A 27,902-nucleotide genomic window follows, 5' to 3' on the forward strand; every position below is an offset into this window, starting at 1 on the left:
AGAGCCGGGCAGGGCAGCGCGCACCGCCGAGCGCCGGCAGGGCGCGGACACGGCACGGCCCGCGGAACCCCCCGGCCCCCGCCCGCCCCCGCGGCCGGGCCGAGCCGCTGCCGGCGCCGCGGGGCTCTCGGGGGGCGAAGTTCCCGTGGCGGCGGCTGAGCCGCCCCGTGTCACTTCCTGCGGGCGGGCGCGGGGCCGCGGGCGCGGGGCGGGGCGGCGGCGGCGCCCGGCGGGGCACGGCGGGCCGGGGCCGGGGCCGGGGCCGCGGGCGCTGCGCTGCGCCGCCAGCCGCGGCCGAGGATGCGGCGGAGCCGGGCGCCGCGCCTGGCGCTGGCCGCCGGCCTCGGCTCGCTCCTGCTCGTCCTCTTCTACTTCCAGAGCAGCCTCAGCCCAGGTGGGTCCGCGGGCGCCGCGCTCCAGGAGGGTCCCCCGGCGGTGGCGGGCGGGCGGAGAGGGGAGCGGGGCACGGCGGGCAGCCCTGCCCTGCTCCTGGAGCCCCTCGGGTATCGGCCGGTCCCCGCTGAGCTGAAGTTGTGTCCGCCGGGGAAGTCGCCGGCGTTGCCCATCGCTCGGCTGAGCCCGTCCAAGTTCGGCGCGGTGCGAGCGGCGCTCCCGTCCCGGCGCCGCCGCTCCGCAGGGACTGACAGCCGCGTCTCCTTGCCAAAGGCACCTTCCCTCGGGTCGCTGTCCCGTTCGCTGTCCCTGCGGGGCACGGAGCCCCGGTGAGCTCTGTGCCATCGGGGAGCTGGGCGCAGCTTCGCAGCCCTGCCGAGGCTGAGCGGGGTCGGTGCGGGAGAGCGGAGCTGCTCCGTCCCGCCTGTGCCCATTCAGAGCCGCGGTCACTGAAGTTCCTGGGAGACTTTGAGTGGCTCAAGGGACTTCTCGTGTGTGTGCTCTTAGAAATTTCTCGCAAGTTGGGAAAGAATTCTGAACTAAAATCTGAACCGTTTTGTACTGGGGGGATAATTTATTTCCCTGCCTTTTCTGCTCCTTTGGGGAAATTAGTTCCTCTTTCCTACGAGATGTTTTTGGGTAATTGCTGCCGTTTTAACAATGTACTAATGTTTTCTGAGTACAGCAGCAATCCATCAATGGGGCCTTTAGAGTTATATCTTAAAATTCAGAAGACTGACTTGACTGAAACGTTAATGGAATTTTATCAGTGTAGAGTAAATGAAATGTGATTTTCTTTTTAGAGGGGGATGCTCCATCACTTTAATGTGTTTTTTTCCTAAAAATAAAAAAGGCATAACTTGTTGGCTGAGTAAGATTGAAAAGGAGTTGGATTTCGAGCAAGCATTTGTTATTTCTAGACGAGCGTGTGAAGCTTGTCAGATGAATTCAGAAATCCCAGAAGACCATAATCAGTATTGTATTCCTTAGTAACTTTTTCTTTTCTTAAGGAAATTATTTATGCGCCATATTTTAGTATTGGGGTTGCTCAGTAAAAAGTGCAACACTGAATCAGCTTTAATCTCCAGGGGTGCTAATGAGGATATGGATATGCCTTCTAGCATCTGACTGGAAAACATATCTCTTTTCAGGGCTCTGGTTTTCAAAAAAGAGATTCTGCTGGTCTGAGTCAGCAGAACTTTCTGTGCTTAGTTGACTTTAATTCCTCACCTGGTCTCAACCCAGTTTCATGCAGAGTTCCCGTCAGGTCAGAGCAAACCAGGTGATGGTTATGGTGGTGGTGTCTCACGAGGCACTGGAGGGAATTTGGGTCTGGAGTGCTAATGCAATGCCCTGTAAATCTATTATTTCAATGGGGCAAGTGTGTTTTTTGAAAGTTCCCATAGATGCTGATAGGTCTGAGGTAGGGATCTCCAGCTGCTGGAAGCAAGTAATGTTTGTCACTCAGGGGGAACCCATTTGTGAGGATGTGGATGCCCTCTGCAGATTTGCCCCTTTAGGTTCAATAAAGAGGTGAGTTAAAGCAATATTCATGTTCTCTAACACCAGCTTATTTTCTAGCCACACCGTTGTCTCCCTGGGTCCAGCCTTCATTTTTGTGCCATTTCTTTCCCTTATTATTTTTCAGTTTACAGTTTTTCCTTTCCTCTTCCCATCAGTGAGAAACGCTAGCAGAGGAAAGGTCATTACCATATACAGAAAAGAAGCAAGCTACAGATTACTTCATTTTTTTATCCCAAATGAAAACAAACTGAGACCAGTTGCTAGAATTGTAGAAGTTATAAGTTACAATAATAGGTAAACAATTTGCAAATGAAAATGTCATCTTAAAAGTGATGTCTGCCTGGGGGTTATTTGGAGTTCTGGTTGTCTGATGTCATTTGGATTTTATATAATAATGAAGAAAAATGCTAGAAAAAAAGGAAGCAGTGCTATGAGTTTCCCCCAGGAGCAGTCAGATCCTTTCTCCATCATTAGCAGGATTGAGCAGGTTGCCTTCCCTGGGCCACCCACAGTCCATTACACGGAACATGCTGAATTAATCCTTGCTAATAGCACATAGAGACCAAACCTTCCTGTGACCAGGACAAGGAATGGGGACAATGATGATACAAACCTTGAAGCTTGAGAGTGCTCAGGGCTCCCTGAGCTCAGGGAGCAGGAATTATCCACTCTGGTTGCCTTGCCCACTTACAGCTCCACCCGGACAGTTGTGCAGGCAGTGGTTTGTGCTGAGCTCCGTGGCTGGGCTGGAATAAGGCTTTCTTGTTCTGCCTCAGGAACACCCACACACCAGCCTGTGCTGAAATAACTCTGCTCCTGAATGCCGCTGAGTTGGTTATTTTGGTGGTGGGCTGAGTCAGTCTGTACTGCAGGCAGTGGCAGAATTCCCTGTTGTCCCTCCTGGAGGCAGGAATGGGCTCAGTGTGTTTGCCAGAGGGGTGGGACGGGTCTTGGTGCTCCACAGGGAGGTGGCCTTGTGTGCCTCAGTGTGCCCTGACTTCATGGCCCTGCTGGTTTTTGTTGCCTTTGCTTCCTGCTGGCTGTGCTGGTGAGCAGACACGGGGTCTGTAGCCCCTCACTGCCCTGGCCCTGGGGTGGAGCTGTGCCATGGGCTGTCCCCTGTGACCTGTCTGTCCTGTTGGCCATCAGCTGTGGCTCCAGGCTCACAGGTGCATGGCCAAGGGGAGGACATCTGCATTGCAGGAAGGTGCTGAGGTGGTGCTGAGCACACTGGCTCTGGACCTTCCACACCATGCCACAGTGGGTAGTTTTGGGGTGTACCTGGAGCAGCCACCTTTCAGCACCTCCTGCACCTGGGCTGGCATGGGCAAGTGTGCTCAGCTCCCAGGCAAGCCTCAGGCTATCTCAGCTGGGCTCAGGGGGTGATGAGAGCCACCAGGAGTCCTTGGCTGTACTGGTGTTACCCCACAGCCATCCAGGAGATGCTGTCTGGCCTTGGCATGATTATCATCCATCATCTGAGCTGATGTTCCTCTGCTGTTCCCACTGTGAGCTGTGCTGACTTGTGCACGCTGTACAATTTCTGCACTGGGGTGAGGATACACAGCAGGGCTCCCAGGCTGGTATTTCATCTCACTCTGCTGGCAGCACATCTAGGCTGGCACAGCAGGAGATACTGGAGGCTGCCATTCCTGGTCTGCATCAGAGCTTTGGTCACTGCTGTTCTCAGGGGCACCACACTGATTTTAGCAACACTGGGGGAGGTGGGATTACTCTGGTAGTACAGATGAAGGATAGAGGGAAGGGGCAACACGTGAGGGAGGTGAGTGGCAGGTCCTAAGGCTTTGTGTTCATCTGGTCTGAGGTTTCTGCAGGGCAGTACTGTGGGGCCACCCCATGATATGTCTTTGGGGCAACTATGAGTAGGCAGACTGTACTGACATCTGGGGAGCTGGCAGATTTTCTCCAATCAGAAAGAAGGAAAAGCTCTCCATCTCAAAGTGCTCCTTTATTTCTGCTCTGGTTCTGCCCATTTGCAGCATCCAGCTGTTGTTTCTTAGGTCTTTTTAGCAGCACTTGCCCTATGCTGGCTTCTGTTGTTTCACAACCTTCTGTCGGCACGAGCTGTTGGACCTCACGGGGCCTTGCAGGTGAGATGTGCTCAGCCTGTGGTCTGACTCTTTCACAACAAGAGATACCAGAAGTGCCAGGGTTGTGATCCTATTCCAGAAAGCTTTCCAAGTGAGAAAGCAGCGAGAGCTCTCTCTCCATCCTTATCTGCTCCTATATCAACCAGTTGGGTTATAGAGCTCTCCTCTCAGCTCTGATGGACCAAAGCCTTCTCCAACCCCTTCACCAGCCTGAGAGAGAGGGGTTAGGGTACTGCAGGAGGAAGAGCAGCAATGCCAGAAGCCACCTCAACACCTGTAGCAGATATCACAGGTAGGAAACTGCCTCACCATCTCTGTGTTTGTTAGCTCTCTGATGTGCCAAGGTGGATATGGAAGACACCACTGCCCCCACTCTCTGCCAGTTCTCAGGTGGTTTTAACTGTCCAGCCCAACACCCCTCAGGACCAGCAGAGCTTGGAGAAACTCTTGCTTCTCATTGTTCCAAATTTATTGATTTCAGTCAGCTCCATCTCTGTGCCTAAAGATTGGTCCCTTCAGAGGGATACAAATTATTACAGAAATTATAGAATTGGAAAGTGATTTGACCTGCAGAGCTCTGGTCCCTGAACCTACAACTGCACTTAGACCTGGCGTGAATGGAGATAAATACACAATATTAGCAGACCTTTGAAAACAAGGGATTTAATTTTTTTCAGAATAGGAAAGAGTCTGTTTTAGTCCTCAGTTCCTCCTCATTGTTTAAATGTATTTGGAGGCTGAAATTCAGCCGCTGCCTTGGGATGTGCACGGGGTTTGGCCAGTGAGTGCTCCGAGCCTGGGTCGTGCCTGCAGCTGGCTGACACATGTCCTCAGCCTTCCAGATAACCAGGGACATGCTGCTTTTACCCTGGCTAAGGCTGCAGCACAGGCAGGGATGACAAATCTAGGCACCCTCAGATACTGTTGATTCTTTTTTCTTTTCTTTTCTTTGTCCTCTCCTCTCCTCTCCTCTCCTCTCCTCTCCTCTCCTCTCCTCTCCTCTCCTCTCCTCTCCTCTCCTTCTCTTTCTCTTTCTATTCTCTCATTTCATTTCATTTCATTTCATTTCATTTCATTTCATTTCATTTCATTTCATTTCATTTCACTTCATTTCTTCATGGGGCAGTTTTGCCCAGCTCATTTTCCCAGTCATAGTATCGTGATGCCCAGGATGCAGCCCCTTCCTTTGAGGAGCCAGTACTTGAAGTACAGTGACATTTGTCAGCCAAGATGTTGGCAAACACAGGCTGGATGCCCTCAGGTCTGCTGTTTTTGGAAAAGACATGAAGCACTCCATCCATGACCTGCCGGGGTAGCAGAATCCACGCAGTCCGGTGCTGAGAGCAGGGCAGTAATGAAGCCCATGTGTTCCTGAGGGCCAAGCTTTCCATGAGGAATGCTTTCTCTAGTCCTTCTTGGCTTTATACAGTTTCCTGAGAGTCTCTGATACATGCAAGAGGTTTTGGAGGGGAAAGGAGTGGGCTCAGCACACCTGGAGTTAACTCTGTCCCTGCAGGAGAGATTCGTGTCCTGGTGGCTCTGCTGGCTGCATCCAGCCTCTCCTGGCCCCACATTCCTCTGGCATCTCAGCCTGTTTCTGTCTGGCAGCACCATGCACCTGCATTTTGTCCCCACACACAAAACTCCAATGTGCTGCAGTAAGAACTCCACAAAAACAGCACCAGGAGGGCTTTGTCTGTGTTGGAGCAGGGCTGTGAGGTCCAAGGCTGAGAGATGAGTGCTGGTGCAGTGCTCAGGGCTCTCCTGAGGGTGGTGGGATTTTTGATGTGCTGGGTTTAGTTTTTGGTCCTTGGTTCCTGCAAGCATCTGAACGGAGAGCATGACAGACCCTCCATCTTAATTCCAGTGCAAACACAGCTCTCTTTCCCAGGACTCTGTACCAGAAGCCAAGGAACTACAAAGGCATCAGCCAGCAGTGCCAGTTCCCCTCTGCAGGGAGCTGACACCCAGCAGCCAGGGGAACCTGCAGTGCTGGCAGCCTGAACTGTCACCCCACCACTTCACAGCCACAAATCTCTGCTCCCCTCTTGGTGGGCTGAATCTGACAGAGCTCAGCAGTGCCCTGAGTGAGCTTTCAGGCTGAGCCCCTCAGACAGGACAGTGATTGCAAAAAGCAAACACACACACACTGCCCTGTGCACACACACTTTCCTACCATTGGCAAATTGGTCTCTGAATCAGCCCCACACTTGCTGTGATTCACCCTGGGCAGCCTAAAGTGTGGATTTTCAGTCTGAAGAGCTGATGAAAGGCTGTGTGAGGGCACCACATGGGATCAGGGCCACAGTCATGACGCTGGAACTCCATCTTGGACCTGGTGCTGTCCTTGTGACCTGCCAGTTCTTGATGTGGGGACATCTTTATGCTGGCTTCTGGTGGACAGGGAGGGGGCAACTGGGAGGGAAGCTGAGCCCTCTTCCAGCATTTCTTTTAAATGCTATTTAGCAAGTTTCATTTTTTCCCAGACCCTTTGCAGCATCCTTACTGGGATGTCTGGGGTCTGTAGGCTTTTTGAAGGTCCCTGCTTTTTCCACCTCCCACCTTTGGAAGTCTCTGCCTCAGGTTTGTTTCTAGGCTTGGTGATCCTTGCCTCAGAGATCCTTGCACAAGTCTGCTCCCTTCAGCTTGCTGGCACTGAGCACATTTAGCTTCAGGGCATGGAGTTGTCCAGCCTTGAACCAGCCAGTGGGGAATTCCTGCAGCCTGTTGGAGGAGCAGCCTGCCTGCTCTGCCTGCTCCTGTTTTCCCACAGTGCCCTTGAGCTCTTAATATTTGGATGAGCTTTGACTAAATAAATAGTCAAAGCTAAATTGTAAATTTATGGGCAGGCAGACTGATGGGAATCTGGCTGGGAAGGGCTTGGAGTTGTTTTTTCCTGGGAGAAGGAAGCAGGGTTTCTCCTCTCTGGTCAGGGCTGTAGCAGCTCCACCACCCCTGGGTTCTGCAGCTACAGCCTCAGCTGAGGTGGCTCCTCTCTGTCTGCCAGTGCAGGAAAGCCTGGCCACACAAGCCACATCCTCTGGCAGCTCTGATGAGAGAAGAATCACCCTTGGGTGTTGAAAATGGTTGAGAACCTGGTTTTGAGGGTGTGAGTGTGTGTGGATTCCGTGTCTGCTGATTTTTCTGTCCCAGTTGAAGATGCTGTCCCGTGCCACCTCAGGTCCTTCCCTGTGCTGTGGTGGGAGCTTCCTGACCTGCAGCAGGGCCCTCCAAGCACCAGCCATCCCCAGCTCTGTCAGCAGCCCTGGCCTGGCTCTCTGGGGTCCTTCTTGCCTCCCTGCCTATTGCATGTCCCACCTCCCCTTCACCTTACCAGTGATCCATTGGAGCAAGGAATGGCAGAGGTGTTCAGTGCTCCCAGCAGTGCTGCAGCCCTGGTCACTGAACCCTGGGGTGCTGTCACATGTGAAGCTGTTTTGGCAGCTGTGAGATGCTGCAAACCACAATGCCCCAGGCTTGTGTGTGGTGCTGTGACTCTGTTACAGGGCTGTGTACACAAATTGTGCTGAGCACAGGAGTGAGACCTGCTGTGCTGAGGAAGCACTGATTCTGGTGAGACCCAGTTTTTTCACAAGCGGACTTAATTTTCATAGACTCCCTCAGAGCAGCATCCAACTGGACTTGAAGCTGTTTTCTCCCCAGAGAATGTATCTGAAGGTGTTGCTGCCTCTGCAGTGGCTCGAGTGACAGATGAGGAATTCTCTAGCCTGGCCATGGCAGATGGGCACGTCCTGGTGGCTCTACTCATGATACTTGTGCAAGGAGAAGTGCCATCAAAGTTTTGGATCTTCACAGCAGTGCACAGGGCCTGTAGGTCCCTTCCCATCAGCTTGTCACCTGTGGTACAGAGGGATGCTGAGGCCATGAGTCCTGGCCTCCAGTCACAACATGCTCACAGCTTTTCCTTCTCCATGTAAATGCCACTTGGATATAGCCCTCCATCTCCTGGCTGCTTTCCCAGCTCTTCCAGGGAGGGAGCAGCAGCAGGTTGCAGCCATCCCTTGCAGTGCTCTCTCTCTGTGAGTCTGCAGCCTCACTGCTCATGTGGAACCCACCCCAAGCCTGCTCTCTGGCCAGATGTTGCTTCACTGACCTGGCAGGAAGATGGGTAATATTGACATGAGGTTCAAAGGTGATGTTTGTTCAGAGCTGCCGAGGGTGGGTGTCCCTGGGGCTGCCTTGCCTGTTCTAGAGGACTTTCTTCAAAGCAGGGACCTGAGAAACCAGCACAAACTAGCTGGAGGTCAGAAGCTCCTCAGCAGCTCCCCACCCCATTTGTTCTGTGTTTCCCTGCAGACTGGGGCTCTGCCTGCCACAGGAGCCTCTGCACAGGCAGATTTCCCCATGGCAGGAGAAGGCAGCGAGTTCGGTCCTGCACATATCTACAGAGCCAGGCCCTTCCTTTTGGCAAGGGTGCAGGGGTAGCATATTCATAGCTGAGTCTCTTCCAAGTTTTCTCCTGGCAGTATCAGGGAGATTGATTTCCCTTTAGTTTAATAGGATCAGCAGACACAGGCGCTGTGAGACCCAAACGAGGCTGAACTGATGCTGGTGGAGTTTTGCATCAGTAGCCCACAGCTGCTGCTGGGTGGTGTAGACACAAGCCTCCAAGTTCCCTTCTTCCTGAGATCCTCATCAGAGCTTGCTGACTCCCTGTGAAAAGGAAAGGGGTGTCCCCAGAGCCAGCAGTCACTGTCAGGAAGGGTTAAATCCAGCAGCCACTCAGACAAGCAGCTACCAGTGATCTGTTGTGCCCCAGAACTGCAATGGCAGTGGTGTTTGTGTCCTCTGCTGAACAGACAGGGCTCTTTGGTGGCCTCAGGCAGTGGACATTACTAAATGCAGCAGAGGCAGGCACAAGGGGCCCTGTGGTGGGACTGTATGTGCTGGAGATGGTTCTCAGAGATGGCTCTCCCAGGTCTCCAGCAGGCTGTATTTCACTCCTCTCCTCCTCTGTGAGCTCATGCATCTCTTTAACTCTTTGTAAAGCCTCTTGTTGTGTATCTTGTGACAGAGAGTCTCACCAGTTAATGAGCTGTGTCATGTAGAAAGGCAGGACACAGCCCCCCAGCTGGCTCTGCAGGGAGCAGGGGGATGAGAGACATGGAGCCAAGGCAGGGAGGGATGGCTGCGTGCAAGGTGCTGCCCTGGGAAGAGTTTGCTGAGTGGGCATTTTTCCTCAGATCACCTTGTTGAGGCTTTCATCAATCCCAGATGCACAGAGCTGAGAAGATGGCTTGAGACACGTTCAGCTGGCAGGCTGAGCCATCTGCCATTGTGGTACCTGTGCAGGTGGCCTGTGTGCAGAGGGCACAAACAGCATCTGCCCAGAGCAGAGCTGAGTGCGGGCAGGTTCTGAGCAAGCCCAGCCTGGTCCCCTGCAGGCTGGCCTGCCGTGGCCCCAGCAGCTGAGCAGGAGGCAGAGGCTGCTGCAGATGGTCCCTTGGCTTGGCTGGCAGCTCGTGGTGCTGTGTGAGCAGCTGTGGGCTGCCCCAGCCTGCCCAGAGAAGGGGCCCTGCAGGGCTAGGGACACCACACCAGCAGGGTTTTAGTGGATCTCTGGGGCAGCCTTGCCCAGGGAAAATCAGCCCCTGCCCACCTGACAAAGGGCTGTTTGCTGGTGCAAGCCCTTCTTCTGCAGTTCCTTTGGGCAGCAGGCTGCAAAGGAGGAGTTTATTGACAAGGAATGGAAATGCTGGCAGTTCAGGCTTGAATTGTAAATGCAAGCAGCCAACTGGGGCCAGGAGAATGACAGGCGTAATGGGGAAGAGAAATTGCTCTTGGAAAGCTTCTAGCTTGGCTTATGGGAGGAATTAACCATTTGGAAACAGAAGATTGCATGGTACTTACACACAAATACTTTATTTGCTCACAGAGGCTGTGTTCCTGCTGGATATTGTTAATTTTCTGTTTCCTATAATGATCTTAATTGCAGTCCTTGTGACAGTAGAGACCAGGGGACTCTGCCCCAACAAAATACATCCCTCCAGCTACAATGCCTGTGATCTTTCTATAAAACCTTCCTGGCATCTGCCTCAGGCTGGTACCAGGTGACCAGGGCCTCCTGCTGCTGAGGAGACATGAAGGTTTAGGAACTGCACTGAATGGGGCAGAGTGTCCAGACCAGCTGCCATTGGCTCTGTTCCTAACATGATCCCCACAGACGATTCTGGGGCATTTGGCAAGCTCCTTGAAGCAGCTGGATTCCTTCTTTCCCTTTCTGGATGATTTATTGTGAGCTAACCCTATAACTGTCACCATTTTCCATCACTTGGTTAGAGTTTCCCTGGCTGATCCTTGACTCAACTTGACTAAATGGGAATTAGAGGCCTTTCTTGTAAAACAGAGCCTGAGCCATCCCCACCTCTGGGGAGGAGGGAGCCACAAAACCAAGGCCCAGCTGTGCCAGCCCCTGCGCCTGGGTATGGCTGGTGGCACTGTGATAGTCCAAGAGCTGTCAGTGAGAAATGAAGAAAAATTATCTTTAGAAACATAAGGGCCGAGTAAGCTGTGCAGGAAAGTGGGAGCCAAAAGAGGAAAGCGCTTTCATGAAGCTTTATAGAAAACAAGGAGGCTCTTCATGTAATTTTAATATCTTCCTAATGGCAATAACTTCTTCCTAAGTAAACTTTCCAGGATCTTGAACGTCAAGAGTAATGCACAAGTGGTTTTAAAGCATGTCCAGAAGCCAGATCTCTGAATCAGAGTCGCTTCTGGAACGAGTGGCAGCCAGTCCCTGCACTGGCTTGGGTACAGCCAGCACTCCCTTAACAGTAGGCATCTGGCTGAAGCCTGGACAAACCAAGGATTTCAGATTTATGAGGTCTTTTCCAGGCAGTTAAAAGCTGAGAAGCATCCTGTTAAGGAAAAAAAAATAAAAAAGGCAAGGCAAAATAGTAAAGTTAGAAAGATAATTATTTTCCTGCCCGATGTATGTGACATGCAGTAGAAATCTAAACTAGTGCAGGATGTTCTGACCCCGTCTCACGTCAGGAGTTTAATGTTCTTTTTGTAGCAGCTTAAAAAAACATCCATCAGATGACACCCCCTCAAACCCCAGAGCCACCTCTGTGGCTGCTGCCTGAGCTTTGTGTACAGCAGATGGAAGGCAGAGACACAGAGCTGGCTGCAAACCCCTCAGTGCTGGACCGTCCCTCGGCCTGGCTGAGCTGCACAGTGCTGAGTGTGCACAGCAAATGTGGAGCTCTCTGGGCTGGGTTTGTCAGCCAGGCACGAGGAGCAAAACACACACAATCCATTGTCTCTTTTGCCAGGCAAATGCCCCTCCAAAGGGCACTGATGGGGGCTGCACGCAGGGTCACACTGGCTTTGCTCGTCTGGGAGTTCTTGCAAGCCTTGAGCAGTGAAAAGTCAGCTCCAAGATTTCCAGTTTCTGCTAAACCTGTAAGAGCATTAATAGAAATGGACAGTGGAGATTATACTGTCAGCAGTGCTTGCTGTGTTTCTTTGGAGCACTTTCAGCAGAGATCTCTCTTTTTTTAGTGGCTTGGAGCAAAACCCAAGTAGCTCTGAACATTGGACCACTGCCTTCCTCCCTCCCATCCCACATCCCACGTGGTGCTGAGTGGGACATGCAGGCTGTGATGTGGCAGGGGCAACCCAGAGTCCTGTTTCCAGCCATGAACTGTGCCAAAGGCACAGCAGATCCTGGGGAGTGGGAATGGAGAAATTGCCCCTTGGAGAGGCAGTTTCTGGATCCTCTGAATGGAGGAAGGAGTGGTGATGTGAAATAAGGTTTAGTTGTCACGTTTATGCAGTGATGGCAGCGCCAGCCCCATGTGTGACCTGTCAGAAGGCTCTGTGCAGGTGTGACTCCTGGCAAGGAGCATGGCTGGGATGTGTTCAAGCTAAAAGAGAAGATCCTGACCTTTGGTGGCCAGGGGGACAGCCATGAGGAGCCCGTGGCTGGGAGGGGTCGGGTCAGCTGCAGCACCCGCTCAGGAGGCGTCTGTGCCCTTCTTGGCACAGGGACACTCCCTGCCCCACAAAGGTTGCCACAGCACTTGAGAGGCTGGGCTGAGGCATTTTCTGATGGAAGTCAATGTGTCTGTCTTGAACTGGATCCAGATGGAGAAACCTGGAGACTGGTGGCACTTGGTGCCAGTGGCACCTTATGCTGCTGGCCCATGCTCCGTGTTTGCTGTCTGTGGATTTATTGCATCTGGCATGAGTCACTGAGTCTGGAGATGGTTGTGGGTAGGTGACAGTCATGAGCATGGGTCACTGCAACCCCAGACTGAGGAAGCAGGGAGTATCCATCTGCCTCTGGCAGGCTGGAAACCATGGGAGTTTTTTAATTTAATGTGTCTGGGGCTTCTTTGCTATCCCTATGTCTGTCAGCCCTCAGATTTCTGTGTGAGAGTCTGTGCTGTGAGTAATCTGCACTGTGTGGCTGGGACAAGTGCCCCAATACCAGACAGAGGTGATGCAGCTCTGCTGCCTCTCCATCCCCCACTGCAGCATGCCAGAGGCATTCCAGTCCCATGAGCCCCATTTACAGGGATGCTGCCTGCAGATCACTGTGCACACATATCAGGGATCTTGGGCACAAGTGGAGGCAGGTGTGCTTGGATTTTTGGTCCCACCTCAGTTCCCTGAGGCTGTGTGTTTCCACCCTCAGACATTCAGCACAACCACTGCTGCTTCTGGCAGGCCTGGCTGTTCTGTCTGGCTGGAATGAGAGCAGGACATGTACCCACCCCTCTGCATGGCTCTTCCCATCCATCACAGCTCAGAACCTTCTTCCACACCCTCATTAACACTTCTGAAGGCAGGACACCCCTTGTCCCTCTCTTGCCCATGGGCTGCTGCCTTCCAGCCTGCAGCCACATCCCTGGAGGAGTGAATGACTTTTCCTGCTGAAGGCAGGGCAGTGCATTGAGTTATCCATGTAAAACAGTGACTCACTGTCCCCTCTTTGGAGAGTGTTTCTTGGCTGGAGGAAGGCTGCTGTCAGTGCCAGGGAGCCTGGCTGCCATTACCACCCAGCTGTGCCACACAGCCCTGTGGAGAAGCTGCAAGGAGGGGATTGCTGAAAACAAGGGCTTCTTTTTAGGGAGTGACACCTCCTTCCCAAAGGAAGCAATCTTGGACATCTTGCCTGTGTGCACCTGGTTATGGTGAGGTCCAGGGATCCCCAATGCCTTCACATCTATGTATGTGTGTAGGAACTGTGTGGTTTGGGGTGGAAAATGCTGCAGTAGAGGATGGTGGCTGTGGAGCATATGCAGTTGGTGGAAGGAGTTTGCAAAATGCTCCTTTCCCTCTTGGCTAAGAGGTTTGTACTGCTGTGCCTCCTCAGAAGTGCCTGTGTCACCTCAGTTCAGTGCCTGTGGAGCCTCCTCTGAGGGTCGTGGCTGGGAAGGGGGTACTGGGGTGCTTCAGCAGCAGACATGGGATGAAAATGTGTCCTGGGGATGGGGTGCCCCATCACCCTTCAGGAGCCATCTCTGACTGCTGGGAGTTTGCCTTAAGTAGCTTCCCAGGAAAACAAGAGAGTCATTTGTGCAAAAAGGGGAGATTTTGGGCAGGAAGGTGTGTGTGATAGAGACTGGTAGGATCCCTCCATTGGCCCCACAAGAATGTAATATATTATAGCCAGGTACTGGAGAAGAGGAAGACGATGGACCCCTGTGCACCCTACTCCTGATCTTGCCCTGCAATAATAATTTATCACTGTGGCTAAAACATCGCTTCTGTGTGAGCCCAGTGCCTGTGGAGATGCAAACCCACCCTCTCCCATATGCAAACATGACTGGGTTCACCCATCTGGGCTGATGGCAGAGCAGATTTGTCATCCCCTGCTGCAGCTCAGTGCACGTGGGCTGTTCTCTGTGCAAACCTCTCATGCACAGGTCCTGTCTTGCCCTGCTCAGGTTGGCCCTGAGCTGCTTTCCTTGTGTTTCCTTGTGGTTTTCCCTCAGTGTTGTGGGTAACCTCCTCCCAGTGTATCTCTATTTCCAAGTGCTGGGTGTGAGGGGAGGTGGAGGGTTTAGTTGCTTGATTTGGCTGTTTCAAGAGGACTAGGGGGGATGGGAGAAAATGTGCAGCTCTGGGAAAAAAAGCCTGAGCTAAGCTTTCAAGCACCCCTGTGTTGCTGGGACTCAGTTCTGTCTGATCCAGCCAAGTTCAAGTCACTTGGTTTAATTTCTGCTAAATTAGATATCATTAAGTCAGGAGCCACCAAATGGAGCCCCTTTGCCATGAGGATAACCAGGCTGCCAACATCCAGGCACTGACTATGCTTCAGAATAGAATTGTATGGCCCAAAAGCTACTTGAGGCAATTTCTGAGCCTGAGAGTTAGGGTGCAGTGCTGGTGAAGGACACTTAGCCTGCGGTTTCAGAGGGACACCTCAGCTTCCTGGTGCCATGCCAGTGCCTGGGGGTTGTGGCTCAGCTGGTGACATGGAGGAGTGAATCATGAGATGGCTTTGCAGGGCACAGGGATGTGCCTGCCTGCTGATCTGCTCAGGGAGCCACAATCACAGAGGTCCTGCCCTTCTGATACACTGCATTAGCCTGGCTGGCTTATCTGGGAAGGACCTGCTCCAGGAGCCCTGCAGGGGTGCAACCATCCTGGCCCTTGGCTCTGCTCTCATGTCTGAAAATGCTCTGGAACAAGCATGGGGAAGGCTCTGCTGCTCCCCAGGATGCTCCAGATTGTGAGTTGTCTGTAGGGAACAGGAGGGGAGCTGGCAGGGGAAGGGCTGATGGAGAATTATTCCTGTTCCCTAGCAAGTGAGCTCAGACAGACATCCCCAGCAGACTCCCTGCTGCCTGTACCTCAGCAGAGAGACATGCAGGGCAGCCAGCCCTTCCCAGGGCCTGGCCCACACAGCCAAGGGCAGGAATAGCTTGGGTTATACATTCTGGCTTGTTCATCAGCAAGGAAAGCACTGGAGGAGGCCAGTGGTGGTCTGCCTGTGCCCACACTGAGTGGGGCTGTGTTAGGTGGCAGCGCCTGTGTCAGTGCTGAGCCTCTGCAAGGGGACAGTTATGGGGCAGAGCAGGCTGAACACCATAACTGGGGAGAAAAGCACCATGGAAAGAGAAGCAATGGTGGGAAAGGCCACAGAGGCATTTCCTGAGCTACAGAGGATGTTGGTCTGGAACAAGAAATGGATGTTTGTACTGTAAATATCAGAGTTGCAGAGTTTGCGAGTCGCTGCCAGCTCCCCTCCATCACTCCTGCTCACCACGCACTGGCACAGCCCCAGGAGGAGCAAAAGAGGTCAAGTACAGCATTTGCTCCACAGAGATCTGTTCACTGCCACCTGGAAGCTGTGCAAGGTGTGGGCTGTCATGGGTTGATATCTGAGCTCTCCTCTTCTTGGGGAGCTGTGCTGTGCCTGGGAGAAACCCAGGGAAAAGACCAGAAATCATCTCTTCTGGTTGCTTTTTGCCATTTGCTTGTGCTTGTCTGAATATTGCTGTGACATGTTCTCTCTCCCCAAAATTCTTTCTTGTGCTCTGCTGCCAGTTACCTGCCAGAATGGGGCATGGATGCTGCCCAGTCCCTCTGAGTGTGCTGGGTGCAGACACCTGGATCAGCCCAGCCCCTTACAGCTCCTTACACTTGCAGCTCCCCAGCAGAGGTGGCTGTGTCTGAATTCACAAAGATGAAGGATGCATTTAAGCAAATCAGTCATGTGGCTCTATTGGATTTCTTTTCCTAAGCTTTTTAATTAAGCCTCTGTTGTCTACATCCTCGACTTTCTAGATGCAGTAAAAATGAGCAGTCACAAGAATCTAAGGAGATTTGATTGCCTCTTTGAAGCCAAAAATTTGATTTGCTTTTGGAGCCAAAAAATTCCCATTCCCAAATCAAAACCTTTTAGAAAGAATTAAGATAGGAATAATTCCCAAAGGTCCTGCCTTAGCTGTGTGAACACCAGAATTGCCACACAGTTCTTCACAGCCAGGGCTATGATGTGAGAAAGCAAACAGTCACTTATTTGGTCATCTTGTCCATCAGAGAGAGGTCACTGCCTTTCACAACATTAAGGCAGTAAGTGAGCCTGGAGTTCTCTGTGGGATTCTGGTGTTGGAGTCTCACATCACCATAGTTTGGAAAAATGTCTGTCTTTAAAAAAATCCACAACAACAAACAATCAGCCTTTGTGTTTAGGCAGAAATTAAGGAAATGCATTCTCCACCAATAGGAGCCCAAACATAAAAGTCAGAGCTTCCTAGAATTAAACTTCTTTCTGGAGACAGCACTGACCCTTTAGCTCTGATCCTTCCAGGCAGGGCTCTCACGTGGACCATTGAACACTGCCCAGGGGTTCAGCTGGTGCTTCCATGTGGGATTTCTTGGCCTCCATGTCCTGGACCATCCTCATGCAGTCTGTGTGTCTAGCTGCATGTCTCAGTCTTTGCTATCCAACCAGGAGGGAAAGCTGAGCTCTGACTGCAATAACTGTCTGGGTCCATCGCTGCTGCTGCCAAGCTCCATTTTCTTTTTCTTTTTTTTTTCTTCTTTTTTTTTTTTTTTTTTTTTTTTGTCCTGCTTGGATGTTAAAATCGAAAATTGGACAGATTTAGCCAGGGTTTGGCTTTGACTAACACAGTCACAGTATCCTCTCAGAAATTCTGCGGCAGAATCCTTCTGGGTGCATTATTTCAGTAGTGAGGAGCTTGTCTTTGTGGTCAGGGGTGAGTGAGCCGTCACTGCTGAGGCTGAAGCACTCACTCATTGCCCCTGGCACGTCCTGGAGAGGAGCTGCAAGGTCTGGAGAAGCTCATTGCTGTGCCCACAAAGAGATCCAGGTCCTAATTTCTGGCTCTTCCAGTGATGACTTAAACCAAGTGCTAATCTCTGTACACTGTAGAGCTCTGGGCATTGTTAACCCCTCTGGAAATACAGTTATTTGTTTCCCTCTGTACACTTATCCTTCTCCCATGAATTCAGTTCAGCTGCTCACATGCCATGTGTGCCAAGCAAACAGCTCCTGTCACCAGTCCTTTTTCCTTTGTTCAAGTCAGAATCCATCGAAAATCACCTTCAGTTTCAGAACTTTTTCTTTGGTGTAGGAGAGAGCATTCCCTTCCAAGAGGGAATTCAATTCTCCCCTGAGAACTGACTCTTCCTACAGAACAAAGCAGCACCTCTCCCACTGCCCTGCTGGCATTTGCAGGCTGTAATTTACACTGATCATTTCATGCACCGCAGTTATTTTTTTTCTCTTTTTTTAGGTTTTGCACAGACACAACAGGAAGCAAGGCTGGGGCTGTGAGACAGCAGTGGGGAGGCAGTGGTGGGGTCAGGAGTAGCTCCTCAGGGTCCCTGGGGTGCCTGCTCATGTGCAAGTACATGTGCTGTCTCTTCACTTCCCTGGTCTGGAGACCGCTGATCCTCTCCAGGTGTTAGCTCTCTCCAGGGTTTCATACTGGAGACCACATGTGGAGTTTTGGCTTCTTGTGGCCTCGGGGTCCAGCCTGGAAAATATCTGAAAGCTTCATCCTCAAGCCCAAAATGAGTTGGGATTTTTCCTGCTGCATCCCAGCCACCCACTCCCACTGATGTGGGGCTTCCAGACCTCTTCCAGTCTGGCCCCTGAGCAGGTGGGAGTGATGCTGTCCTGCACGAGGACCCCTGCCATCCTCTCTGCTGGCTGTTCCCAGGGGTGATGGCATCCCAGCTCTGCTCATGCACACATCCAGCCCTGCACCTCAGGAGTCCTGGGGTCACCTGCTCACCTGGCAGCCCTTCTCAGCACCCCTGGACCTGCCTTGGTGCAGGAGAGCAGAACTGTCAGTGCTGCAGGTGAGGGTCACCAATGCTATGGATAACAGCATATGGATAATGCTTTTTTTTTGCTGTGATGGCAGATATCTCACCTGATTTGTTTCAGGGCTTCACTTGCCTTTTTTTTATGACTGTCACACTGGCAGCTGATGGCCCAGAACTAATGCATCTGGGACCTCCTGCCACTTCCAGCAGCAAAGTAGCAGAAACTGCTGAATTCCAACATTGTGAAATTAAATCCTATTAAGTTTCCACTCCCCTCGTCCAGGATGAACTTTGGTTTCCCTGTTGGTGTTTGTCTTTTCCTGCCATGGCAGCCTTTTTCAAGTCTTTGTCCATCATCAGTATCTCTCTGTTTTTGTCAACTCCTTCTCAATGTATTAATCCCAAAGCTAATCTGGGAGATATTTTTCTAGAAATCTGCCTTCTGCCCAGTATTTCTCATTTAAGTGCCACCTGCTTTCTTGTTGCTCATGACCTTTACAGCTCCCCTTCTAAATTTCATCTTCTCTGACTGAAGAGGATGAAATCCTTGTTTCCTGTGCAGTGTTGTCTCTCTAGCACTGTGTGTATCTGGGTGAGGATCTACCACATAGGCTTGATGTACAGAAACAACTTATTTACAGACAAGTTTGTATGGGTATGAACTGTGTCTGGTTAGTGCCATGTTGATTTTCATTGTAAGTTATTTATTATCCAGTTGCACCCACATGTTTTAATTGCTTTCTTTTCTTCAGACTGTTTTCTAAAGCCTGGGTAATGCTGATGTCAGCCTAGCAGGCTTGTTGCTGCCTGAATCTTGTCTCCAAGCCAAACTCTTCAATTCACACACTGGATTTGCTGTTGTGGTTGCAGAGAACCTCCCTCCCTTTTTAAGAGTCTGTGCAGCCAAAGCAGCATATTCTTTCACTTCTTCTTCCAGAAGTCTGGAATAGGCATGATCCAGTCTTTCCCTCACCTCACACATGTCTGGCTGTCTTTGCAATCAGCTAGTACACCTAAATATTCACAGCTTTAAAATCTATTCCCTTTTCCAAGGACAGCTGGCAAGACATTGAAGCCCCAGATCCTGCTGTGGTGTTGATGTCACACTGCAAGAGAGTGTCTTCAGCTGTGGTAGGACAGCACTGAAGTCTGAGGTACAGGAGGGAAGAAAGGAAAATGTGTGGTGTCTTTTTAAGCTCCAAAAGAAAGTCTGAGAGCCCTTGTAGCACAGGAGACTCAAAAATGTGCCTGAGTTTCCTTTCAGGCTCATCTTACTCAGTGATTTCTCGTCAGTGTCTCTGCCTTAGCATAGAGTTTTTGGTCTCCTGCTCCACATCACTCCCATTCCCTTGCCTCATACTTTGAAGATTTAAAGGACAAATGTGATACTTCCTTCTGCCTGTGTCAGTGAAAACCACTTCAGATTTGGATCACAGACATGCACTGTGTTGATACTTCTCACCCAAACAGAGATCCTGCTGTTGCCAAGGGTTGGTGCTTTTTTCCCCTTTAGAAAGCTGATATGCCTTGGCTGAGTGATGTCCCCGCTTTCAGATGCAATTGTGGCAATGCTAAATTTCCAAGGATTACCACTGCATGTGGTGGAATCTGGGAACCTCAGTAACAAGCTATAAAGTCAGGAGAAAATCCAAGATGCGAAGATCTTGGCAGCTCCTCCACAATGGAATATCCTGCTGTACTCAGGGCCATGTTGCCAAAATGCAACACAAGCCATTAACTCACTCACATGATACTCCCTCCTCAACAGTCTCATTTATTTCAATATTCCTTGGCCTTCCCAAACTTTTTGGGAGTCCCAGGGGCATTCCAGAGATTGGTAAAGCAATGGTACAGGGATGGGATGCCTGGCACGCTCTCAGCATGAATGAGTGGAATAGGAGGGATGTGTAAATTCCAGGCAGCATCTGGCAGCAGGGAGGGCTGGGACAGGAGTGTGTGAGCAGTGATGCTGCAGGTGCTGGGGCTGTGGGCAGGGGGTGCCCACAGCCTGGGGTCATGGGGCAGGGCTGTGTTGGGTGTCAAAGGCTGATCTTAGTGGGGTGGACTCTGTTAAATCACTGTCTCCAGCCTGCTGCTGGCTCAGGTGGGTTGCAGCAGCCCTGGCCTGCCTGCCACTGTGATCCCAGATATTTTGGGGATGCTTTGGGCACAGACAGCCTGGACTTGTCTCTGTTCACACACTGCAGCTGCTCTGACCCAGCTTTATGGAGAGAGGACACTCCATCCCATGGGACACTGCAGATGCTGCCCTCCTCATGCTGCATCTGCCCCAGGGCTTAACCCTGGCTCCAAAGCCACCATCCTGGCCCAGCCAGGATCCCAGCTGCTTTTCTCCTCGGGATGCCGTGAGTTGTGTGAGCAGACAGTTTCTGAGCAGGGAGACTTCCTGCAGTGGAGCCCTGTAGAAACCCAAAACCTGCTGCCAGGCCAGGCCTTGCTGTGGAGGGTTTGGCAGTGCCTGGGCAGGGATGGTGTCACCACTTTGGAGCTCACAGCCTCAGGATGCAGCCAGTGTCGAGTGCTGGTGCCTTCCCCTGCCAGCTCAGCACTCCCAGCCTCCTCCAGCTGCACGGGAGCAGCCTGGCAGGGAATTTTTTTCCATTTTTTTTAATCTCTTCCTCTTTTTTTCTGGAACTCTCTACAGCACGAGCATAGCAGGGATCCCAGGGGGTTTGCTGCTATCCAGAGAAGATGCCTTGTTCTCTGCCAGATCTTGCTCTGGGGAAGGGCTGGAGGAAATCCATTCTGCAACGTTTCTGCTGGGGCTGTTGGCAAGAGCCCTGCGAAGTGCAGCAGCCACTGGCCAGGCTGGTCCCTCTGAAAAAAAGAGGACTGAAGAGGTCAGAGCATGGCTGTGACCTGCCTGACCTCTGCTCCCTCCCCTCCTTTGCTGCAGATTTGCCTTTTGTTGAGCCCAAAGAGCCTCCTGCCAAGCCAGCGCTCCTCCGGGGCTGTGACCTGACACTGCAACAGGCACTGAAGCCTTTCCCTGGGACGTTTCCACGCTGCCCTGTGCAGCACCAGCATGAGCTATTTGCATTTCTAACAGCCTCAAGTCAGCCTGAACCACCCAGGGTTTGCTTCTGTCCCCATGAGAAAGGTTCTGGCTGATGCACGTGTAAATCTCAAAAACAAACGCCTCCGCATTGTCTGTACTAAATATAGGAGCAGCAAGGCACTGCCAGCAGCCCTCAGCTGGGTCACATCCAACAGGAGTTTATCAGCCCCAGCCCAAGGGGAAAGGGGCTCAAGTTCAGTGCTCTCTGTTTGCAGATGTGAGCTGCAGTGAGTGGAGTTTTCAAGGTCGATCTCATTCCCTGTCATTTGCAGAGGGCTGAGCCTGGAAATGTGAACCGGGGCTCCTCTGGGATGAGCATCTCAGCCCAGCACTGTATGTTGGATTTTCTGCTTATCACCCACTGGCACAGATGCTATTTCACCCTCCTGTGGGGTTACTGATACAGAGGATTGAGGAAGAAACTGTACCTTCTTCTGTTGAGTCACATCTTGATCAATCCAGCGCTGCAGGAAGTGTCATTTCCACTGACGTGCAAGCGTACAGGCACTGCTGATGAAACTTTGTGAGGTCAGGCAGCCATTTCCTCCCTAATTACACCTCCAGGAACGAATAATGTTTAGCTGAGACCCTGGTGACTCTGTGCTTTGGTGCAGTTTTCATTTAAGCAAAATGCAAGCACATCGAAATGAACACAGGGTCTGGATTTTTCCTTCTGGTTATTTTGGTTGTACAGATGCCATCTGGGACTTGTATAACAAATGTGGGGTTGTTTGGTGACGGTCAGTGAATGAAAAGATCCAGTGCCCCAAACTGTCATGCAAAAAGCTTCTGTTAGAAACCTTCAAGTTGCCAGAAATGTCTTGTGGCAGATGCTTTTTCCAGGAACTTGGAGGACTGGAAGAGCCTCCCAGGCCACAGTCTTCTGAACAATGTGTCCTATCTTCCCCTTCAGAAAAAACATAATTCTCTATTTTAAAACTCATGGTGTGATTCCTTCTGTTGAAGGCAACTCCAGGGCTGCACAGCCCCCATGGTTACAAACCTTGTCATGTGGAAATTGTCGTGGCATCCTCTGCCAATGGAGAGAGTCAGAGCCAAGCAGCAGAGGGTGGGTGAGTGGTGGAAGAGCTGCTTGGAAGTGTTGCTGCAAGGGAGAGCCTGTGCCCCTGCCATGGCTGGCTCCAGGTGTTGGGTTTGGGATATCCAGGCCACATGGTTCTGCCCCCGCTGTGCTGGAAACAGGTCCCTGAGGGGACCTCAGAGGCTGAGCTGAGGCAGATGCTTCCTAGCCTGGAAGCTGGTTGCATCCCTAAATAATTTATGAGCACAAGAACTTGGCCAGCTGTCACTGATTGGGTTTCTGGTTCTGCACTTATGGCTGGCCACATCCAGCCTTGGGTTTGGTGCTGCTACAAATGGACCTCCAAAATTAAATATCTGATCTGCAGGGCAGGGAGGGGCAAGAACTGCCTGGGTGGCTGTCTGCAGCTTCAAACACCAGAGGAGATGCTGCTGGTTTAGAAGGGATGGAAAAAAATATAAATAGCAAATAAGAACTTCAATTGATTTACCAGTCAGAAAAAGCACCTGACCAGTTTGTGTCTTTGAGCCTGGAAGTGCAAGCTCTGAGCCTGTGGGGGCTCAGCACAGAGCTGCCAGTGTTGGATCTGCCCTTCATCTCTGCCAAGCACAGAGGCTGTCTCACCCCTCACAGGGCTGTGGCAATGCTGGCAGGGTCCTGTCTCCTCTGGGTCATTCCCTCAAACATACGGCCTGGACAAAGTGCCATTTCCCAAAAGCATATGGATCAAACTTTTCCTAGTTGCTCTTGAAATTGTAATTGTTACCTTTATTTATGGTGTTTTATTTGATAAAAAATAGGTTTGGACCTTTTGAATCCTAGCTGCAGATTTTGTTACAAAGGGGGAGGGAAGAGCATTGCTTGAGCATCACTTCCAGAGCAGAATGGGTTTGTCTCTTCTCGGGAGAGGCTGTCTTATCCCACCTTGGGTATCTCAAGAGAAGGCAAGGGAAGCAGACCCTTCCAGCCCCTCTGATTTTCCTCACTCCTTTTTCAGCCTCTGAAGATCTGAGATCCACCTGGCAAGGCAAGGCTGGTCGCAGCCCACTCCAGGCCCTGTATGAGAGTGACCAGGTAAGGGCACAGGGACAGAGAAGTGCTGGGGTGAAGTTTGAGTGGAGCACTGAGTGCTGACCCTTTCTTCCACTCCTCTGGTGTGTGGGGCACTGTGCCAGGTCCAGCCACCCCCAGGGTCCTTGGAGCCGAACCTCTGGCTGTGTCTAAAAGACAAGACCACACTGCTTGGGGGTGTAGCTTGATAAACACTGCTTATGGCCCTTGCTGGTACTTGGGTAAATGTTTTAATTACCAGTGGGATGAGCCATAGCTGGGCAAACCTGGGAGACTTTGCCATCTGAACATTTCAAAGCCAACTCTGTGCCATCATAGCTGGGCAAGAGCTTCATTGCTGCCCTTCCTGAGCTAATAATTGGCAGATGTTTCTGTGTTAGCTGCTATATATACATGCACACACATAGGAATCTGCACATATATATGTCTACATAAATATAGCTGGACTCAGCCATGGGGGATTTATAATCCTGGAACATCTCAGGCCTCTCCATCACTCTGAGCTGTGCCAGCTACACCTGCTGAGAAATGAGCAGCCAGGCACAGCCTGGGCAAAGGATCACTCCCCTCCAGGTGGGCTTAGTGGGTCCCTCCTTGTGCAGGAATCAGGGAAGGTGTCCTGCTTACCCCTCACAGTATGGCTTACGGTCGGAGCTGTAAAAACTCTTTGTTCCTTTCTGCTGCATTTCCCCCTGGGCAGGCAGTTTTCCCCTAATTCAGCCCCACTTCCCTTTTCAGAGGGATCATCACCCACAACTTCCCTGCAGGAAGCCCTGTGGGAAACACCCTCCAACGGGTGCCATGCCACGTGCCCAGCCACCAAACATGCCCTGCATCCCCCTGTGTCCATGGGGCTGTCTTCTGCTGCAGCCCCCAGGAGCAGAGGGCAGTGCTGCTGGCCCCTCAGTGGGCTGCCACCCCTGCTGCCCCCCCAGTGCCCCATGCAGCCAGAGTCAGCTCTTCCCATAAGTGTTGCTTTGTGTTGAGATTGATGCTCTTATGTCTGTAAGCAGCCAAAGTACATCTGCTCTCTGAAAAATTACAAATATGGACTCCCTTGGCCGTGATGCCAGCAAAGCCTGGTGCTGCTGGAATGTCGTGGTGCTATTTCCTTAAAAGTGATACTTAATTTCCCTGGCTTTTAAAGAGAAGGAAATGAAGGGAGCAATTTTGCTCTGAAATAACTGCAAGACATGCATTTATTCCAGTGGGCGGCTGCTGAAAAGTAGTCACATTTATTTGTTGCCATGCCTGCAGACAGTGTCTGTCTGTCTGTCTCTCTGGTCCAATAATTTTGAATTATGCAAGTGCAGGGAAAAACACCTGAAAAAATCACATTATTAAAATGCCTCTTTTTCTAAGCCCTTGCAAAAAAGGTTTTCCAATTCTAAAAGCTGACAGGGAAGCTCCAAACAAAAGAAATTTCTACTGAAAGGTTTGGCTGTGTTGCAAGACAGCATGAGAATGCTTCTTCAGCTGTGGTTATCACCTCCCTAGGTGCTGTATTTTCTTTGTAGCCTAGTAGCCAACAACATCAGAGTCATACCTTGCTGGCAGTTAGCATCTGTTCACCTGAATTTCCTTCATTTTGGCATTTTCCCTTATCATGTCCCTGTTGGATGGAGTAAGGATGGGATGCTTTCTCCTGTCCCTGTCTCACATTACTGCCCATACAGGTTCCTGGAGAAAGTGGTCACTAAGATGACCTGGACAAGATTATTTGTTTGTGGAAATGAGATCCAAAAGAGTCCTGAGTGTGGTTCATCCCTTGCAGAAGGAGCTGTTTGCCCAGATGTTAGTGTCTCTCTGAGGATGACAGGTCTGCTGGATCACCTACAGGATGGACAGTTTGCTTTAGTGTCCCAACTCCCTGGCAGGAGCTTTACAAGCCCTTACAGCTGTCCCTCCAAACACCTCCTTAGCCCCCAGGGAGCAATGAAGGAGCACCTGAAGCCTGGCCAAGGGTGTCCTTCAGCATCCCTGGGCAGTGGCAGCTCTCAGCAGCCATGCAGGCAGCAAGGCCTGCCCTCGCCCTTCATCTGGAGTCACCACAGCTGTACAACTGCAGAGCTGTTTGCTGTGGCACCCTCTGACACTGGCAGGGCTGTCTTTACAATCCCAAAGTGGGAGCCACTCTCATGTTGGGAGGTGGTGGTCACTGCCTGGCATGAAAGCCGCAGTCCTGTGAGGTCAGGGCCACCCTAGGCTGGCGGGTGCTTGGTGCTGCTGTTCCCAGACGAGGCTGTTGGATGTTCCCAGCAATGAGGAACACAAAATTTCCCAGCCCTTGTGAGCAAAACAGGGACAGAGTGGGCAGGAGGAGGAGGGGACCTTCCCCTTCTGACTTCCTGGAAATAGTTTCCTTCCCCAGATGTTCTAATGACATTTTGGGATTTTTGACAAAAACCATGACAGGAGAGGTCACGCCCCCAGATCTGTAAGGGGGTTTTATCTGGGTCAGGGGTTAAGGGACTCTGGGCTTCTGGTAAGCCAGTGCAGCAGCTGCCAGCTCTTGATGTGAGGGTCAGAGGGGTTAAAGGACCATGTGTTGGTTCCTCGTCCCTGCGGCCAAAGGAAACTGTGACCAGAGCTGAGGCGTTGGGCTGGCCTGTGTGGAAGAAGTCCCTCAGGAGAAGGAACCCAAAGCCCTCAGGAAGGGCCCCAGCACTACCTACTCAGCCCCTTTCTCCTGTCCATCATACCTGCCACCCCACCTCATCTCCAGCACCCCTCCTGCTCACCAGGCTTTGATCATCAGCGTTAGAGACCATTTCCATTTGCCTCTCCTTGGCAGGACACCCAGGCCATTTCCATCCAGCATTCCCAAATGTTCTGCCACATTTCTGCCCTTGGCTGGGTGTTCACAGCAAGCACATGTGTGTGGATGTCAGTGTGGGCAGCAATGCCCCATTGCAGCAGGAGGTGTGCAGGACCCTGTGCCAGCAATCAGGCTGTGCTTTCTGCCCCTGGGGCTGTGCATCCCCCCAGACTGGTGTGAGGGAGGGCACGTTAGCCCAGTGTGTGTGTCTGCTTTTAAAAAACCACTCTGTTACTGACCCTCTCTGCACCACCCCTTCTTCCCTCACCCCCTTCGGTTTTTCTCCTCATCCAGCTCCTCATCACATTTTGTCCTTTCTTTTGATGCCAGCCTGTCCAAGGATTAAGTGCACCAAACCAAGATGTGTTCAAAGCGAGTGCTGTCTCCAAAATCCCACATGGCTGACTGACCGACCCAGCAAAGGGGAGGCAGTGGGGACAGTTGTGGGCCAAGTGTTGTGTGTAGGCCACAGGGGAGGCAGTGGGGACAACTGTGGGCCGAGCGTTGCATGTAGGCCACAATCAGCTTGGGCAAGCCAGTGACCATCTCTGTTGGGTTTTTCCTCCCCAGTTTGAGCAGTCGTCCCTGCAGGCAGTTCACCAGCAGAGACGGGAGATGTTGAGCAACATCTGCAGCCGTTACACCCGCAAGCGGCGTCTCCTGCGGCCGGACGACTTGCGGCACTTGGTGGTGGACGACACCCACGGGCTGCTCTACTGCTACGTGCCCAAAGTGGCCTGCACCAACTGGAAGCGGGTGATGATGGTCCTGACGGGGCAAGGCAAGTACCGGGACCCTCTGGAGATCCCCGCCCACGAGGCCCACGTGCCCTCCAACCTGCGCACCCTGTCCGAGTACAGCGTCGCCGAGATCAACGCCCGCCTGCGCACCTACCTCAAGTTCGTCTTCGTGCGGGAGCCCTTGGAGCGCCTGGTCTCGGCCTACCGCAACAAGTTCACGCTCAGCTACAACACGGCCTTCCACAAGCGCTACGGCACCAAGATCGTGCGGCGGCACCGGCCGCAGCCCAGCCAGCGCGCCCTGGAGCGCGGCGACGACGTGCGCTTCGAGGAGTTCGTCTACTACCTGCTGGACCCGCGCACGCAGCAGGAGGAGCCCTTCAACGAGCACTGGGAGCGGGTGCACTCGCTCTGCCACCCCTGCATCATCCACTACGACGTGGTGGGCAAGTACGAGACCTTGGCCGAAGATGCCAAGTACATCCTGCAGCTGGTGGGGGCCGACGCCAGCGTCAAGTTCCCGGCCTCGTCCAAGACCACCAGGACGACGGACGACATGACGGCCCAGTTCTTCCAGGACATTAGCCCCTTCTACCAAAGGAGACTCTTTAATTTATACAAAATGGACTACTTGCTGTTCAATTACTCCATCCCCTCGTACCTCCGCCTCCGGTGAGGCAGGAGCTGCGGGGAAACAGGTGAGGGAGAGCTGGATAACTCTCACCTTGCCACAATTCCTCTCCTTCTGCCTTGAGCTCGTCTCTTGGTTGACTTCTTCCCTGTGCCCATTTGTTAGGGTCTGCTCCACCTCCTGATGCCTTGTTTGTGCATGTTCTGGAGGAAGAACACTTCTCAATACACTGGGGCTGGAGCTTTTCCTTCCCTTTCCCTCCCAGCCTTCAGTATCTACAGGGAATGGTGGTGGGACTGGACACTTCTTGCCTTGGTTGGGGACTTTCTTGTAACTAAGAAACTCCTCTGTAGATCCAAATCTTGGGAAGGCTCCTTTTTCGGGCAGGATCCCTTCAAGTCTTTCTCCTCCTTACTGGGCTGTTTGGGGGCAGACATGGAGTCTCAGGGGTCAGAGTGGAGTGTATCAGAGACTTGCATAGAACCAGAAATAAAGCAATAATTTAATGTAACTTTTTCCTTTTATTTAAAATTGCTCCCACCTTTTCTTTTTGTCTTGTTCTCTTCTTGTCCTTCATGCCATCCCTCCTGAGGAGGATATAACACAGAGAGGTGTGTTACTCTGACCACATTTTTATCCCTGGAGGGAATTTTTGTTCCTCTCCTTCCACGTGTTCTCAGTTGGGGTGCAAAATACTCCAAAGATAGAGAGGAAAGG

At 51.8% G+C, this 27,902-nt stretch overlaps 1 protein-coding gene across 1 annotated transcript; it reads left to right on the top strand.

The window, feature by feature from the left end:
• The first annotated feature begins 300 nt into the window (after positions 1-300).
• CHST13 (carbohydrate sulfotransferase 13) lies at positions 301-27,696 on the top strand. Its single transcript, XM_036391200.1, has 3 exons — positions 301-394; positions 22,923-22,999; positions 26,385-27,696. The coding sequence occupies exons 1-3, from the start codon at positions 301-303 to the stop codon at positions 27,228-27,230; spliced, it is 1,017 nt and encodes a 338-aa protein (XP_036247093.1). The 3' UTR covers positions 27,231-27,696.
• The last annotated feature ends 206 nt before the right edge of the window (positions 27,697-27,902 follow it).

Source organism: Molothrus ater, chromosome 11 (assembly GCF_012460135.2).
Source record: "Molothrus ater isolate BHLD 08-10-18 breed brown headed cowbird chromosome 11, BPBGC_Mater_1.1, whole genome shotgun sequence".
Lineage (NCBI taxonomy): Eukaryota > Metazoa > Chordata > Aves > Passeriformes > Icteridae > Molothrus > Molothrus ater.